At 50.2% G+C, this 14,859-nt stretch overlaps 1 protein-coding gene across 5 annotated transcripts in view; it reads right to left on the minus strand.

The window, feature by feature from the left end:
• MMP2 (matrix metallopeptidase 2) overlaps positions 1-14,859 on the minus strand; it is a 115,966-nt gene that overhangs the window by 12,494 nt on the left and 88,613 nt on the right. The window contains exons 1-9 of one of the 5 annotated variants that reach the window (XM_003263057.4): positions 14,380-14,829; positions 10,886-11,112; positions 9,862-10,010; positions 8,599-8,727; positions 8,249-8,422; positions 5,336-5,509; positions 4,168-4,341; positions 1,766-1,921; positions 458-593 (exon numbers count right to left, since the gene is read on the minus strand). In XM_003263057.4, coding sequence (XP_003263105.2) covers positions 458-593; positions 1,766-1,921; positions 4,168-4,341; positions 5,336-5,509; positions 8,249-8,422; positions 8,599-8,727; positions 9,862-10,010; positions 10,886-11,112; positions 14,380-14,532 — 1,472 coding nt within the window. In that variant the 5' untranslated portion in view covers positions 14,533-14,829. Of the gene's footprint in view, positions 1-457; positions 594-1,765; positions 1,922-4,167; positions 4,342-5,335; positions 5,510-8,248; positions 8,423-8,598; positions 8,728-9,861; positions 10,011-10,885; positions 11,113-12,140; positions 12,456-13,416; positions 13,482-13,959; positions 14,018-14,379; positions 14,830-14,859 lie in introns of those variants that run through there. The other 4 variants (XM_030796941.1, XM_030796933.1, XM_030796927.1 and 1 more) reach the window with 4 other exon arrangements.

Below are 14,859 nucleotides of genomic sequence, written 5' to 3' on the forward strand. Positions count from 1 at the left end.
ATATGCATTTCCATGTGACTTTGCAGTACCACCCTCTAGGGTAGGTGTTGGGATTGGCCATGTGACTTATTTCAGGCAGTGGAATATTCTAAGACAAGATGTGAGTGGAGGCTTTAAATGAGCTTGTATAGTTCAGTTTGGCCTCTTGCACCCTGTCATCTGCCAAGAGTAGCTGCTAATCCCATGAGAACAATAGGCAGAGCATACCTGAACCCAAACTGTAGCTGAAAGCCGAGATAACTAGTAGACCCACAGACTATGAGAAAGCAAACAAAATGCTTGGGTGCAAATCTACTGAAACCTGGAGGTTGTTTGATACACAGCAGAAACTGCCTAATACAGATCATTCTGAGAAGCACTTGGTGGAGTCTTCAGCAAAGAGTGAGGAAAAAGAATAATGGCATTAAGAGCAGAAGACAGGAGACAAGGAGGACAAGAAGTAAGCTCCTGCACTCACCGGTCCTTGAAGAAGAAGATCTCACCACGGATCTGAGAGATGCCATCAAAGACAATGTCCTGTTTGCAGATCTCAGGAGTGACAGGGCCCAGTGTGGGGGTGGGGCCGGTGCCAAGGTCAATGTCAGGAGAGGCCCCTGGGGGAGAACACCTGACCTTAGACTCTCTGTAGCTCCAGAGGTTCTCCCCACCAGGCTGAGCCCCCCGGGGTGCCCACCCGACCAGCTAAGAGTCAGAACAAATTACCTTCTGGCCTTAGTGTAGGCTCCGTAAGATAACAAGAAGATGCCTGGACTTGGGGAGTCCCGAGGCCCTTTGTACTTTATATATGCTTTTTACTGACATCACCCAAATCAGTCCTCTCTATAGCCCTGGGAGTGGGGTATCATTATTGCACCATTTCACAGGTGAGGAAACTGAGGCCCAGAAAAGTTGAGTGACTTGCCGAAGGAGTCAAACCCAAAGCTCAGATTCTTATACCCACAAGAGTAAGGGCAGTCAGGGGGCCACTGGTGTGTCCAGCACTGAGAGTGTGGCACTTTTCACGATAAGCAATTATTTTAGAGATGAGGAAACTGAGTCCAAAGAGGTATAAAGACTTACACAATATCTTGCAGCTAGTGAGGGGCAGAGGCCACATTTGAGCCCAGCACCTCTCACGGCAGACCTTGGGCTTTTTCCTGAGTCTAGCAGTCCCCAAACTTCATCACTCAAACAGCATTTTCACTATTTTGGCCTGGCTCAGATATCACTAGGACCATTAAATATTTTTTTAAAATGAACTGACTTTTTAAACTCTAGCCTCACTGTAAGCACCAACAATAAATAAATAAATAATAATTGGCTTAAGGCACTGGTTGTTCTGTTTCTATTACATACTAAAATCAAAGCTTATTATGAAAACTAGAAACTTCCGCCCCCGTATTGTTAAGGTCATTCCACATTATGGAAAATTCTGTCCTGTACTTGGCTATTCTCCTGGATTCTAAACTCCACTGGGTTGCTCAAACCTGTGTCACCTTGCACCAGGTGACCTTACTCACCTAGAAAATGGGAGAAACCCAGAAATGGAGCATTAAGAGTGACATGGATATTAGCATTGTTCGGATAGGGAAGAGTTATCCAAGTATCCCCTTGGAGAGCTGCTCTGCCTTCCCAGGACCAGGTCAACACTCCCATTTCCTGCCCTCGTCTCCTGCACTCCTGGCTGGATGAGATCTTGCTGGTCCCACCCCCTGGGCCTCCATCCCAGGCTACATGACCTCCCCCCTCCCCACCCTCCACCCCCACCCCCCACCCGGAGGTTTACCATAGAGCTCCTGAATGCCCTTGATGTCATCCTGGGACAGACGGAAGTTCTTGGTGTAGGTGTAAATGGGCGCCATCAGGGCCCCAGGGTCCTGGGAGTGCTCCAGCCCCATGGCGTGGCCAAACTCGTGGGCTGCCACGAGGAACAGGCTGTACCCTGAGGGTTGCAGGGAGGAGAAAGGGTTGAAAGGCAGGAAGAGAGATGAGAGAGAAGTCAGGACCTGACCCAGTGAGGCAGACTTTTGAGGACAGCCCCACAGTAAGGCTGAGAACCCTGGAAGCGGCATATATTGATTTTTCTTTCTTTTCCTGAGAATTCTGGGATCAACACACAATTACGGCATTAGTGCCTATTGTTTCCTAGTGGGGTCAGCCAAAGTCCTCTTGTCTCTTTCCAAGTCAGTATCAGCACAGGTGTGCTATAAAGGAACAGGACAAGCAGTATCTGAGAATTTTCTATTTAAAACCCCATTCATTTTAAAATCCTGCTTCCTGGCTTTTTGTGTCTCTCTATAAAAGATGAGCTCTACAAACCCAGCTCCTCAGGCTCTCTGAAGAGGTCAGAGAGTGGGGATAGGCTGGCCCCATGTTGCCACCATTTCTGCCCAGGTGAAAGCAGTAAAAACCACTCCCACTTAGCGTGGTTGCACAGGCTGAGCCACAGCTAGCGAGCAAAACCCGTGTCACACCCTGTTGTGGTTAAATGCGTCCCTCCAAAAAAGATTTGCCCAAGTCTTAACCCTAGGGACCTATGAATGTGATCTTATTTGGAAATAGGATCTTTGCACATGTAATTAAGATGCAAGTTAAAATGAGGTCACATTGGACCAGAGTGGGCCCTTAATCCAATATGGCTTGTGACCTTATAAGAAGAGGAGAGAGGCCAGGCATGGTGGCTCACACCTGTAATCTCAGCACTTTGGGAGGCGGAGGCAAGTGGATCACCTGAGGTCAGGAGTTCGAGACCAGCCTGACCAACATGGAGAAAATACAAAATTAGCCAGGTGTGGTGGGGCATGCCTGTAATCCCAGGTACTCAGGAGGCTGAGGCAGGAGAATCACTTGAACCCAAGAGGCAGAGGTTGCAGTGAGCTGAGATCATGCCACTGCACTCCAGCTGGGCAAGAGCAAGACTCCATCTCAAAAAAAAAAAAAAAGAGGAGAGGCAGGCAGAGGGGGAAGAAGGCCATCCATGTCATGACAGAGGCATAGACTGGAGTGACACATACTTCAGAGGGAACATGGCCTTACTGACACTGTGATTTTAGACTTCCAGCCTCCAGAAGCATGAAAGAATACATGGGGTTTGTTTGAAGCCATCAGTTTGTGGCACTTTGTCATGGCAGCCCTAGGGGACTATGATATTCACCCTGGGTGAGCCACTGAGCTCTGGATCCTTGAACCACTCAGGAAGATGGAGAATCCTACCTTTAGGCTGGTAAAATCAGACTTTGTCCTAGCAAGGAATTTAGCAGGGGATAAGAAAACCTCCTTTGGCCACCCTGTATCCACTGACATCTGCCAAGTTCCATCTCATGACGATTAAAAAGAATGAAAGTAACATAAAGACAGGCTTGCCTAATTCTGACAGGCCCTGGACCTGCCCTCTGACCTGGCCCTTATGGGCCACCAGGGAGCTTTAAGCAACCCTGTAACCCTGGGCCCTGTAGCCTAGAGCGGGCACAGGGCCCCAAGCACCCTGCTCACTACACTGAGCACATAGTAAGGTCACAAGCTGTGTCCTGGTCACTCTCTCCCCTGAGCTTGTGAGTCCTGGGGGGCAGAGAGCTGTCCCAGCCAGCTCCATCCTCAGCACCCAGGACTGACGAGGACCCACCATTTATACCCTGGTAACAGATGGTGCTGACTGATGGGGGAGGGAGGGCTCTGGGGGCTCCCCTAGGGCTGCGTGGACCATGGGGTCAGATCAAGCATGAGGCTGTTCCTTTTTTCCTTTCTTTTGCTGCCTACGAGCTCCTTAAAGGCACCTCTTTGTGCAGTGGGAATGTCTCTTAGGAGAATTGTCTCTCTGGTAACCTGTGCTCAGAACTCAGCCAATTTTGGTAGTCACAAGCCCACCTGGAGGGTGGCTGAAGGGAAAGGCAAGAGCAGTGACCCCTCAGGAAGGCCAGTTCTTACCCAGGAGGCAGGTAGCTGCATCTGGTCTACCAGGGTCTGATTTTGGAGGCTGTGCCTCCACCTGGATGGGCAGGATCTAAGCAGGGATCTTGGCTCCACCAGAGATGGGCATTGTCTCAGCCCAGGTGGGCGGGTCTGGGTAGGTGGGTGTCTGGGGGGCAATGTCTATGCTTGAAGTGGGTGAGGTCTCAGGAAGGTTTTTGGAGCAAGTTTAGGGGCAAGGGCAGTGTCCAGGGTCTCTGTCCAATGACCAGGGCCTCGTACCTTGGTCAGGGCAGAAGCCCCACTTGCGGTCGTCATCGTAGTTGGCTGTGGTCGCACACCACATCTTTCCATCACTGCGGCCGGCGCTGGTGCAGCTCTCATATTTGTTGCCCAGGAAAGTGAAGGGGAAGACACAGGGGGCACCTTCTGAGTTCCCACCAACAGTGGACATGGCTGTGGGGTTAGGGATACGGGTCAAAGCGCAGCAAAGAGTCTGAGGCTACCACCAGGAGCAATGACATGACGCTGACCTTAACAAACCACACCTAAGTTAGACTCAGTCCCAGCCACTGTATCTTTAGACTCATCTCACCCACCCCTGACAACAGCCTTGTGCAGGAGGGACTGAATAGCACCACGTTTCATGGATGGGAAACAGATCAGAGAGATGATGAAATTTCCCTAAGCCAACACTGCTAGGAAGTATCAGAGCTGCAATTCAAACCCAGGAAGCCAGATTCCAGAGTTCTAATGAGCCTCCCATGGAAGGGGGCAGAGGGGCTAGGGGCAAAGGGAGTTGGATGAAGCTGATGGCACCAGCACAAGCCCCTCAACTGTGAGCCCCCTTGGGCAGGGCTTTGCAGAGACCAACCTCTGTGTCTGCTGCACAAAGCAGGCGCTCAGTAAATTCCTGTTGGAGGAAGGGAAGAAGGAAAGGAGGGAGGGACAGAGAGAAGGAGGGCAGGAGGGAGACAGGGAGGAAAGCAGGGAGCTCTTAATAAAAAACAGACTAAAAGGTGGAGATACAGACCAGGAAAGGCAGGGAAGAGAGACTGCAGGGTCGGAGAGGAGGAGAGAGAAGTATCTGTCAGAGAGCCTAAGAGAAAAGGGATGCAGGTCGGTCAGAGGATCCTGAGCAGACCTGACATTTAGGTGTCACCAATTCAACTGTTGATGCCCAATGTCTGTTCTGATTTCAGTGCCCAGGCCATACCAGGTGACAAGTATCCTGTCTGATTTCAGTGCCCAGGCCATACCAGGTGACAAGTATCCTGACTAGCTACACGGACATACATCTTGGGCGTGGATGTCATTTGCACGATGTCTTAGCACCCCTGTCTTGGGGAAAGGAGGTGGGCACAGGGAGTCCTATGGGTTTTTTGTTTTTTTTTTTTTTATCAGACAGCAGGTGCTGGGCCCTGAGGGAGGGAGAGGCAGTGGCACCCACCGGTTTCGGGGCAGAAGCCATACTTCTTGTCGCGGTCGTAGTCCTCAGTGGTGCCGCACCAGCGGTAGCCATCCGTGCGGCCCTCAGTGGTGCAGCTGTCATAGGATGTGCCCTGGAAGCGGAATGGGAACTTGCAGGGCTGTCCTTCAGCGTTGCCACCCATGGTGAACAGGGCTAGGGGTGGGGGAGAGAGGGAAGGATGTGAATGAGACATGCTTCCATGGGCATAGAGTTGGCTGGCTGCCCACCTGCCGGTTCACACCAGTGAAGTTGATGCATTGTTAAAATATTAAGAAAACATCTCTACTGGTTGGTAAGGAGCTGCTTCTCTGAGCTCCCAGAGAGAACCCCTGCTTCCCTGGTTATCCCAATCCCTCCCCTGAGACCTTGTGGACTACCCAACAACAAGATGGTTGACACCTGGCACACAGCAAGGGCTTCTAGAACCCTGCCTCAGCCACAAGGGCACTGTCCATTCTGCCTGGTCCACGCCTGTACCATGAAAATTTCTTGTAATAGTGATGTATGACATGAATATATCAGTCATGGCAGGCAGGACCGTGAGAATCTCTCTCCATTTGATAGGTGGAGAAATCAAGGCTAGGACAAAGCTGGTTCTCAAACTGCTCATGGTCACAGAAATGAAAGAAGTGAATGAAGGTTGTAACTAAAAACTACAAAACACACAAATCTCAATCTCTCTTGCTCAGTCTGTCACTCTCATACATGTATGTGTGTGTGTGCACACGCATACACAGAAAGCTTGCTTTACCTCCTGTCAACCCCAGGCCCCTTCCTGGATGGCATTGTTGCAGTCTCTGTAGGAAGGAGAGAAAGAGAGAAGAGGAGGAGGGAGGGAGAAGGAGGTGGTGCCTTCAGGTCCCTTTTACTAAACCCTCTGGGCTCCTACTTTGACATCTTCAAGACAGGGGCCATAAATGGAGAGCTGGAGGAGGGAGTGGGGTTCAGAGCCTGGCCTGTCTGTCTTGGATTCTCCCCGTCCTCCCCTCATCCACCCAAAGCTAAAAAATGGTGTGTCTCTGGAATTGCCAACCAGCAAAACCACAAGTCCATAACAAGGACCATCTGTGCACAACGGCGCCAGAGGTGACCTCACCAGCCCCCGTTAACTCCACCATAGCCGGAATGGAGCACAGTCCCTGGCCTCCCACCACAGAACTCGAGGCCCTGTATCCTCACCGCTCCCCTCTCTACCAAAAGACCTTGTCTTGCAATGCCAGAAACAATGGCACCTAGAGAAAAAGCAAGACTGAGTCCAGATACCTTAGTGGCCTCAGAGTTGAGAAAGGCAAAGTGTTAACTTCGACCGATGCCAGCCCCCTGCCTCTGACCTCCCATTTCTACCACCCAGGAAGCCCCTGTCTCCTCCCAAATTCCCCTGACAAGGATGGCAAGAATCAGACACTGACTCAGCGGTCAGCAGGGGCTGAGTAACAAGAATCTCTGCCTCGAGACCCAGACACGTGTGTGTTGTGCGTACTTGCATCTGGCTAAGCACAAAGTAAATGGCTAATGTCCAATGCAGGCAATAACCCTCCCCAAATTTATGAAGTACAACTGTTTCCACATCTATCTATCACCAAAGCATTCTGTTCCTATCAGAGGGGTGACATAGGGAAAGGTTAACGCCACATGTAATCCCTACCGGGAAACGCAAGATACAAAAAATATTTTTATTTCAAAATTTCTGACTTATTAATGGTGAATGGCTTAAACTGTTACTTAATATAAAGTTTAGCTCTGGTAATAAAAGTGTAAACAGGAAGGGAATTAACTAGCTATTTGTTTCTTTCGTTCTGTCAAGATGGTTGGTGCTTAGTCTTCAGTTACAATGGGGTTAGGGAGATTCACAGACATAAAATTACAGACAAAAAGACGGTCTTTAGTCTACGTAGATTAAAGGGTCTCTGTGAGATGGGAAAGAAGATAGTGTCAAAAATTTTTAGACTTTTTTCCATTTTCCCCAGGTTTTCTGGGCTTTCAATCTGCAGAATTATCAAATATGATGACTTCATAGAGTATGAAGTTACATACACTGTCTTTTTGTGATTTATGACTATTAAGTGTGTCAAGGATATTTTTAAAAAGGATTGAGTGTATATGTCAATATCTGTACCCCATTTTAAAAGATTTCCCCCATGTGGCTTCAAAATCTCTGAAATGTTGCGTCTCAGGCACTGACAAGCACACAAACACAAATACTGAGTCAAGCCTAAAGTCTTTATCAAGACACAGAGATGCAGACACAAGCTAGACAGGAGGCAGAAAAAGACAGCACCCAAGAGAGGCAGATAGTATAGCCCCCGTGCCCAGACACACACACACACACACACACACACACACACACGCATTAGCAGAGGCAGCATCAGGACCAAGGCAGGAGCAATAGCTGAAATTCCTCAGCTGGAGTCCACAAACCAGGTTGAGTCCAGCCCTGGTCTGAGTCCTGCATCCCTATCACACTGCTAGGTTTCCAGCTACCAGCAAGCCTTTCCTCATGCCCTTGAAGTATCAATCTTGACTGAAGTGTAAAGACTGGTTCTAGAGAGAACCACTGGGCATTGCAATAGTTCTAAGTTCACTCCAATATATGTGAGAAATAAATAATTAGCAAATCAAATCTGTGACTTCCTAAATGATTGCTAATGGTGAAACTTAAAAAAAATCGACTTGATTTAATTAAGGTACTAAGTTCATCATGGTACTGGTGGGAGAGAAACAGCAATGGCTCAGATCAGGATGGGGGGGATCTGAGTGAAGGATGTTGGAGGGATGCTCATTGACTGGCAGTGCCAGCCAGTCCTGGAGAGTGTGGAGGGCAGAGCACAGTGGGGACCCTGGGAAGCTGGAGGCTTGGGGTGGAAAGTCTTGAGGACTAGAGTGGATGCTTACCTTCGTGGGGACAGAAGCCGTACTTGCCATCCTTCTCAAAGTTGTAGGTGGTGGAGCACCAGAGGAAGCCATCGCTGCGGCCAGTGTCAGTGCAGCTGTTGTACTCCTTGCCATTGAACAAGAAGGGGAACTTGCAGTACTCCCCATCGGCGTTCCCGTACTTCACACGGACCACTAAAGGGTGACATGGAAGGGGGAGGATGGACTTCTCCAGGCCTTCTTTGGAGACCAAGATTCTGACTCACCCAGATGTGTGACTTTCCTCCCCTCCCACCTCTCTGGTCCAAGCAGATGGAGTGGAGAGAGGACAGGAGAGAAGGTCTGGGGCATGCAGAGGGCCCCTTTCTCACCTTGGCCTTCTCCCAAGGTCCATAGCTCATCATCATCAAAGTGGGAGTCTCCCCCAACACCAGTGCCTGGGGCGAAGGCATGAGCCAGGAGTCCGTCCTTACCATCAAAGGGGTATCCATCGCCATGCTCTGAAACACACACTGGGTCTTAGCTTCTAGCTGTGCCACCTAGACCCTGAAACCCCTCCACACTCCATCTACATGTGGAGCCTGTCAGCCCACCCAGCATCTGTCCCCTTCCCTTGTCCCAGTGGGGTTATCCAGGACTGTGAACAGGAGCTCAGTAGAGATCTGCTGACCTGGTTGTTACCATCCTATCGTCTACACTGCTCTCCCAGGTTTACATGACTCCCAGTATCCATACCCTCTACCTTCATTGTCTACTCTACCACCATGACACTATATCTACCACATACCCACATTGTCACACTAGTGTCCTCACCCCTATCTTCATCATCCCCAGTGTCTATGCCATCCTCCATCCTGTCCACACTGCCCTCTTAACCACAATCCTGCCTTCACGTCACACTATCACCAATATCCGCAACACGAATCCTCATGCCCACCTTGTCACCAAGGCCTGTACCACCCACCCACTTGTCTACATTGTTTCCATGCTCTTTACCTTCATCACTTACCACTCAGTGTCTATACCACCTACCTTTATGTCTGTGCTACTGGCAGTGTTCACACCATAAACTCACATGGCCCCCTGGCCCCAGGTTTTATGACCCTTCCTCTCATGTCTACACTGCTCCATTGTTTCCAAACCACTCTCATATATCTACAGTTCCTCAGTGTCTACCAGCATCATCCAAAAGAGCTTTCTGTGATAAGAGGAATATTCTGTGTCTGTGCTGTCCAAAATCAATAGTCACTAGCCTCCTGTGTCTTTTGAGCACTTGAAATGTGCCCAGTGTGATCAGGAAACTGATTTTAAATTTTTAACTAATTTAAATGTAAATAGCCATGTATATTCTACCTAATGGCTGCCATATTGGACAGCACAGTAGACCACTTGCTTCGGGTTTAGACGGCCTCCAGGTTACACCACAGCACACCATCTGCCCCCATGTCAACGTGGCTCTCCAGTGTCTACTCCATGTTGTGCTGCCCCCATCTAAACCACCCCCAGGGCCCACACCATCTACTGTCCTATCTAAGCCACCCTCAGGATCCCCACACCCCTCTAATGTCCATCTCATCCCCTCGTCTCAACATTGATCCCTGCTGGCCCCTCTTCTGCCCCCATCTTCTGCCTACCCCAGCGGCCAAAGTTGATCATGATGTCTGCCTCTCCATCATGGATTCGAGAAAACCGCAGTGGGGTCACATCACTCCAGACTTGGAAGGCACGAGCAAAGGCATCATCCACCGTCTCTGGGTCCAGATCAGGCGTGTAGCCAACGATCCTGGAGGTGGTAGAAATGCATGTCAGTGTGTACGCATGTGCATAAGTGTGTGTATATGCAATATGTGTGTGTGCACAGATATATGAAAAAGTTTGAGTGTGTGTGTGTATGTGAACACACAAGTATATGCACAAGCATGGGAAGGGTGCACAGGTATGCGTATGTATATGTGAGCATGTGCCTGCGTGTATGTGTGTGTAGGCTGGGCAGGGCTCACTGCCAAGGACAACCTTCCCAGAATGCCTTGAAGACCCAGGGAGTCCCAGGCCAGCCAACATTTTTAGGCCCCAGCTCAGGAGTTCCATCTGTCACTTCTGGCTGGTGGGGGAGGGCCATAAGTAGTGCATTATGGGGCATAGGGTAAAGATCTCACTATTTGAACCCAGCACCACCCATACAGAGCACAGCTCTTGGCCCAATTAGCAACCAATTATAACCCAATTGGGCTGCTAAACCCAATTAGCTACCAATCATCACGTTCCTTCTGCCCATCCCAATGACCTCATCTAAAAACAGTAACAGTGACTATCATTACTACACTCTTGCTCTGTGTCAAAAATCATAGAAGCCGTTTGTATTAGTTCAATCTAGCTTAGTTCCCCAACCAACCACATAAGGGCATTTTTTAAGCCCCATTTTGTAGATTGGAAAGCCAACATTCACAGCACTGAAAAGTAACCCAATGTCTCATGGCTAGCAAGTATGAAACTCAAGGCTGACTTCATTTTCTAAGAACTGTGTATTGAAACTCCCTAAGATGCCAAGCCTTCACAAAAGACACCTCATGGATCCCCTGAGTGGAGCGAATGCATGGGTCAAGGAGACTCGTGTCCCTCAGCCCAATGGCCCTGTCTCCCCAAGCCCTGCCCCGGCACCTGTATGTGATCTGGTTCTTGTCCCACTTGGGCTTGCGAGGGAAGAAGTTGTAGTTGGCCACATCTGGGTTGCCGCAGCGTGGCTTCCGCATGGTCTCGATGGTATTCTGGTCAAGATCACCTGTCTGAGGCAGTCCAAAGAACTTCTGCATCTTCTTTAGTGTGTCCTTCAGCACAAACAGGTTGCAGCTTTCCTTGGGGCAGCCATAAAAGGTGTTCAGGTATTGCTGAAAGAAATGCACAACCCCAAGGCAAGCAGCCACATTAGGATGGCACAGTATTGACCAAAGCAGACTGTAGCAATCAGCCCCCCAACCCAGTGCCATAGTCCAGACAAGATATAAGCCAGGGGTCCCAGAGCTCTGAGTGGAGTACTGGGTTCCCAAACCAGCACTGTCACCCATTAGTTGAGCAGCAGGACATACAGCTATAGAGAGCATGGCTACCACTAGTTGGTGCTGGGTGCTGACTATATGTCCAGGCACTAAAGTCAGAATATGTTAACTCATTTAATGCTCAAAACTCTATAATGTAGATATACTAACTCTATTATACAGAGGAGGAAACTGAAGCACAGAGAGGTTAAGAAACTTGCTTACGATCACACAGTTCACAAATGGTAGATGTGGATTTGGGACAAAGCAATCTGGCTCCAGAGGCTGTGATATGGAAACGTGATACTCCAGCATCTCTCCTTTACCTCTATCCACTCATTTATCTACCTTGCAGCTGGTGACTTGGGGACTTTTTTCCTCCTTTTTTCTTCTAAAGAGATTCAAGGACTATGTGCATGGGCTCTGGCAGCAGACAGACCTGGGTTCAAATCCTGAAGCAGCCATTTGCAAAAAGAAAGTAGTCCTGTCCTTCGGGAGCCATACAACTGGCCCTGCCCAAACTGAGGCCAAAACTGAGCAGGTCCCTGCAGAGGTTCAGGGAGCAACCGACTCATTTATTTATTCAACAAATACTTTTTAATACCTACCATGTACCAAGCAGTGCTACTGCTGAGGAAAAATTGGTGAACAAGATAGACAACTCTGTCTCTAAGGTTCAAATCCTAGCAGGGAGGCTGATAGATCACAAATAAAACAAAATGAAGTATGTGACAAGTACTGTGTTAGAATGGTGAAAGGAGCCAGGAGATCTTCTGACAATGGTCCTAGCCTTGTTGCATGTAGTTAGGAAAGGGGAAATGGAGGACATAACAATAATAATAATAGAATAGAATAATGGCTACTGCTTATTGAGTACTTACCATGTGCTAGGTAAGCGCCTAAGAGTACCTCTCTTTTAACCCTGAGATAGGAAATTTCCCAGTTTGCAGATGAAGAAACTGAGAAGTCACTTGCCCAAGATCATCACTAGGCCAGCTGGTTGGTTCATGCACTCTTTGATTTGAAGCCAAGCATCTAAGTCCAGAGCTATCTTCTTAAGCCCCCACTGCATTGCCTCTGGACAACCCAGACTTCCATTTGTCAGAGGTGTTCAAACCAGGCACCTCTATCTTGAGTAGGGGCTGGGTAAGATGAGGCTGAGACCTGCTGTGCTGCATTCCCAGGAGGGCAGGCATTCTTAGTCACAGAATGAGACAGGAGGTTGGTGGGACTGATTTCACAATATACAGGTCAGGTCACAAAGACCCCTATGATAAAACAGGATGCAGTAAAGAAGCTGGAGAAAGCCCACCCAAACCAAGACGGCAATGAGAGTGACCTCTAGTCGTCCTCACTGCTCATTATATGCTAATTATAATGTATTAGCGTGTTAAATACATTAGACACTCCCACCAGCACTGTGACAGTTTATAAATGCCATAGCAACATGGAGAAGTTACCCTATATGGTCTAAGAGGGAGAGGAACCCTCCGTTCCAGGAACTCCCCACCCTTTTTCTGGAAAACTCTTAAATAATCCACCACTTGTGTAGCATATAATCAAGAAATAACCATATGTGTACTCAGTCAAGCAGCCCATTCCCTGCTCTGCCTATGGAATAATCACCCTTCTATTCCTTTACCTTCTTAATAAATTTGTTTTCACTTTACTCTGTTGGCTTGCTCTTGAATTCCTTCCTGTGCAAGCCAAGAACCCATGTGGCCCCCAGGCTGAACCCCACTTTAGGGGTTCATCCTGCGACCCATTGGCTGGAAAAGGTGTAGGAACCCAAGTAGCTTTGTCATTGTCCCAAAGCTCCACTCTCACCCCCACCCAACAGCCGCATCTTTATGCCGGCCAGCTCCAGACCCTTGAAAAAAGTAGCCCTCTAAAAACGTATGGAGGTTTCCCAACCCATCTATCCAGAGGGGGCTGAGACCTAGCTGCTTGGAAAGGGTGAGAGTTGGGAGAGGGTAGGTGTCACCTCCTGAAGGAGTTCCTAGGGTGACCAGAGGGCATGGGCGTCTTCTCCCGGACAGGTTGAGGGGGAGGCTGGAGGGCAGGGTGGCTGAGGCAACAAGGGAGCAGATATCCCCTGGACTGGAAAGGACATCTTGATGGGTCCCTGGCCTGCCTCTCTCCTCAGGCCCTACTTACGCAACACTGCGGCCAGGCTCAGTGCCCCTCCAGCCAGGCGCGCGCACGCTCACAAGACAACATCTGAACAGCGGTTTGGGAGCCCAGCCAGGAAAGAGGGCTCTCTGGCCGCTCTCCGACCCGAGCAGAGCGCAGTCCGCCCCCGCCCCACGCGCCAGGCCCTCCAGCGCCTGCCCCACTCCTCCTCCCTCCTGCCGGGCCAGCTCTCTCCTTCTTTTCTCCGACCCTTTGGAGAAGTTCGAGGAAACTTTCCGAAGCCCAGCCCTTGACTAATTTGTCCATTAAGCCAGGAGAAAAAAGATGCGCTCTCTGCTTCCCTCCTGCCACAATCACTTCCCAAATGGCCCCCTCGAGCTGTTTATTTAAAGGTCCTTCTCCGGATCTGTGCCGAAGGTTCCTAGAAGTTTGCTAAGCCCGGCTTTGGCCAAGCTCCCTCCCATCCTTATGCACACATTGAGTTTACCCAAATTGTGTGCCAGAGCCCCGTTCCCAAAGTCCTACATTAGCAAAAACGACCCCTTTAGCTGTTTGCCAAAGGCCTACCTAGACGCTTGGCGAGAGCCCTTAGCAACTGCCCAGATGTGTCCAAAAGTTGTTTACAAAGACCGCCCCCTCCTTGCCAAATGTCCCAGATACTAGAGGAGGTCCCCGCTATTTACATAAGAGTCCCTTTCCAGTAGTTTGCCAGGTCATCCCTCTCCCAATCTCTGGCTTGTTTTTCGCCCCACTGCTGTATGCTGAAGGTTGCCAAATTGTTTAACAAAGGTTTTCTTTGCTTACAAAAGATCCCCCACCGTTTGCAAGAAATCACTCCAATAGCTTGCCAAAGACCCCCCAAGTTGTTTACCGAAGACCCTCCCCCACGCTGTGTGCCCACCGCCGAGGGCAGGGGGAGAGACACCCCATCCTTTGCCTCCGAAGTTTGTCTAAACGTGGTTCCTTGAGGCCAACGCAGCAACTCACCACTGCCAACTCTTTGTCCGTTTTGGGGGCTACATCGCCGGGGAACTTGATGATGGGCGACGGCGCGGCGGCGGCTTGGCTCAGCAGGCAGCCCAGGAGGCAGAGCGCCCTCAGGGCACCAGTGAGCGCGCCCCGGGCCATTAGCGCCTCCATCGTAGCGCTCCCGGGCCCCGCGCGTCGCCCGGGGGTCGCTGGCTCGGTGCGTGTGGCCGCGTCGCCGCCTGGTTGGAGCCTGCTCTGCGGCGCAAAGCTGCGCTCCGAGGGTCCGCTGGCTCGGTGGCCTGGGCTTTGCCTGGCTCAGCGGCTCATGGTCCGGCCCCCGCTCCCCAGCCCCCGCCGCCGCCGCCGCCGCCGCCGCAGGTCCTGGCAATCCCTTTGTATGTTTAAAGCCCCAGATGCGCGGCCTCCAGCCACCGCCTGAGGAAGTCTGGATGCAGCGGAAACAAGGGAGGGCAGCCGCCAGATGTAGCCGGCTGGGCT

This window comes from Nomascus leucogenys, chromosome 2 (assembly GCF_006542625.1).
Source record: "Nomascus leucogenys isolate Asia chromosome 2, Asia_NLE_v1, whole genome shotgun sequence".
Taxonomy (NCBI): domain Eukaryota; kingdom Metazoa; phylum Chordata; class Mammalia; order Primates; family Hylobatidae; genus Nomascus; species Nomascus leucogenys.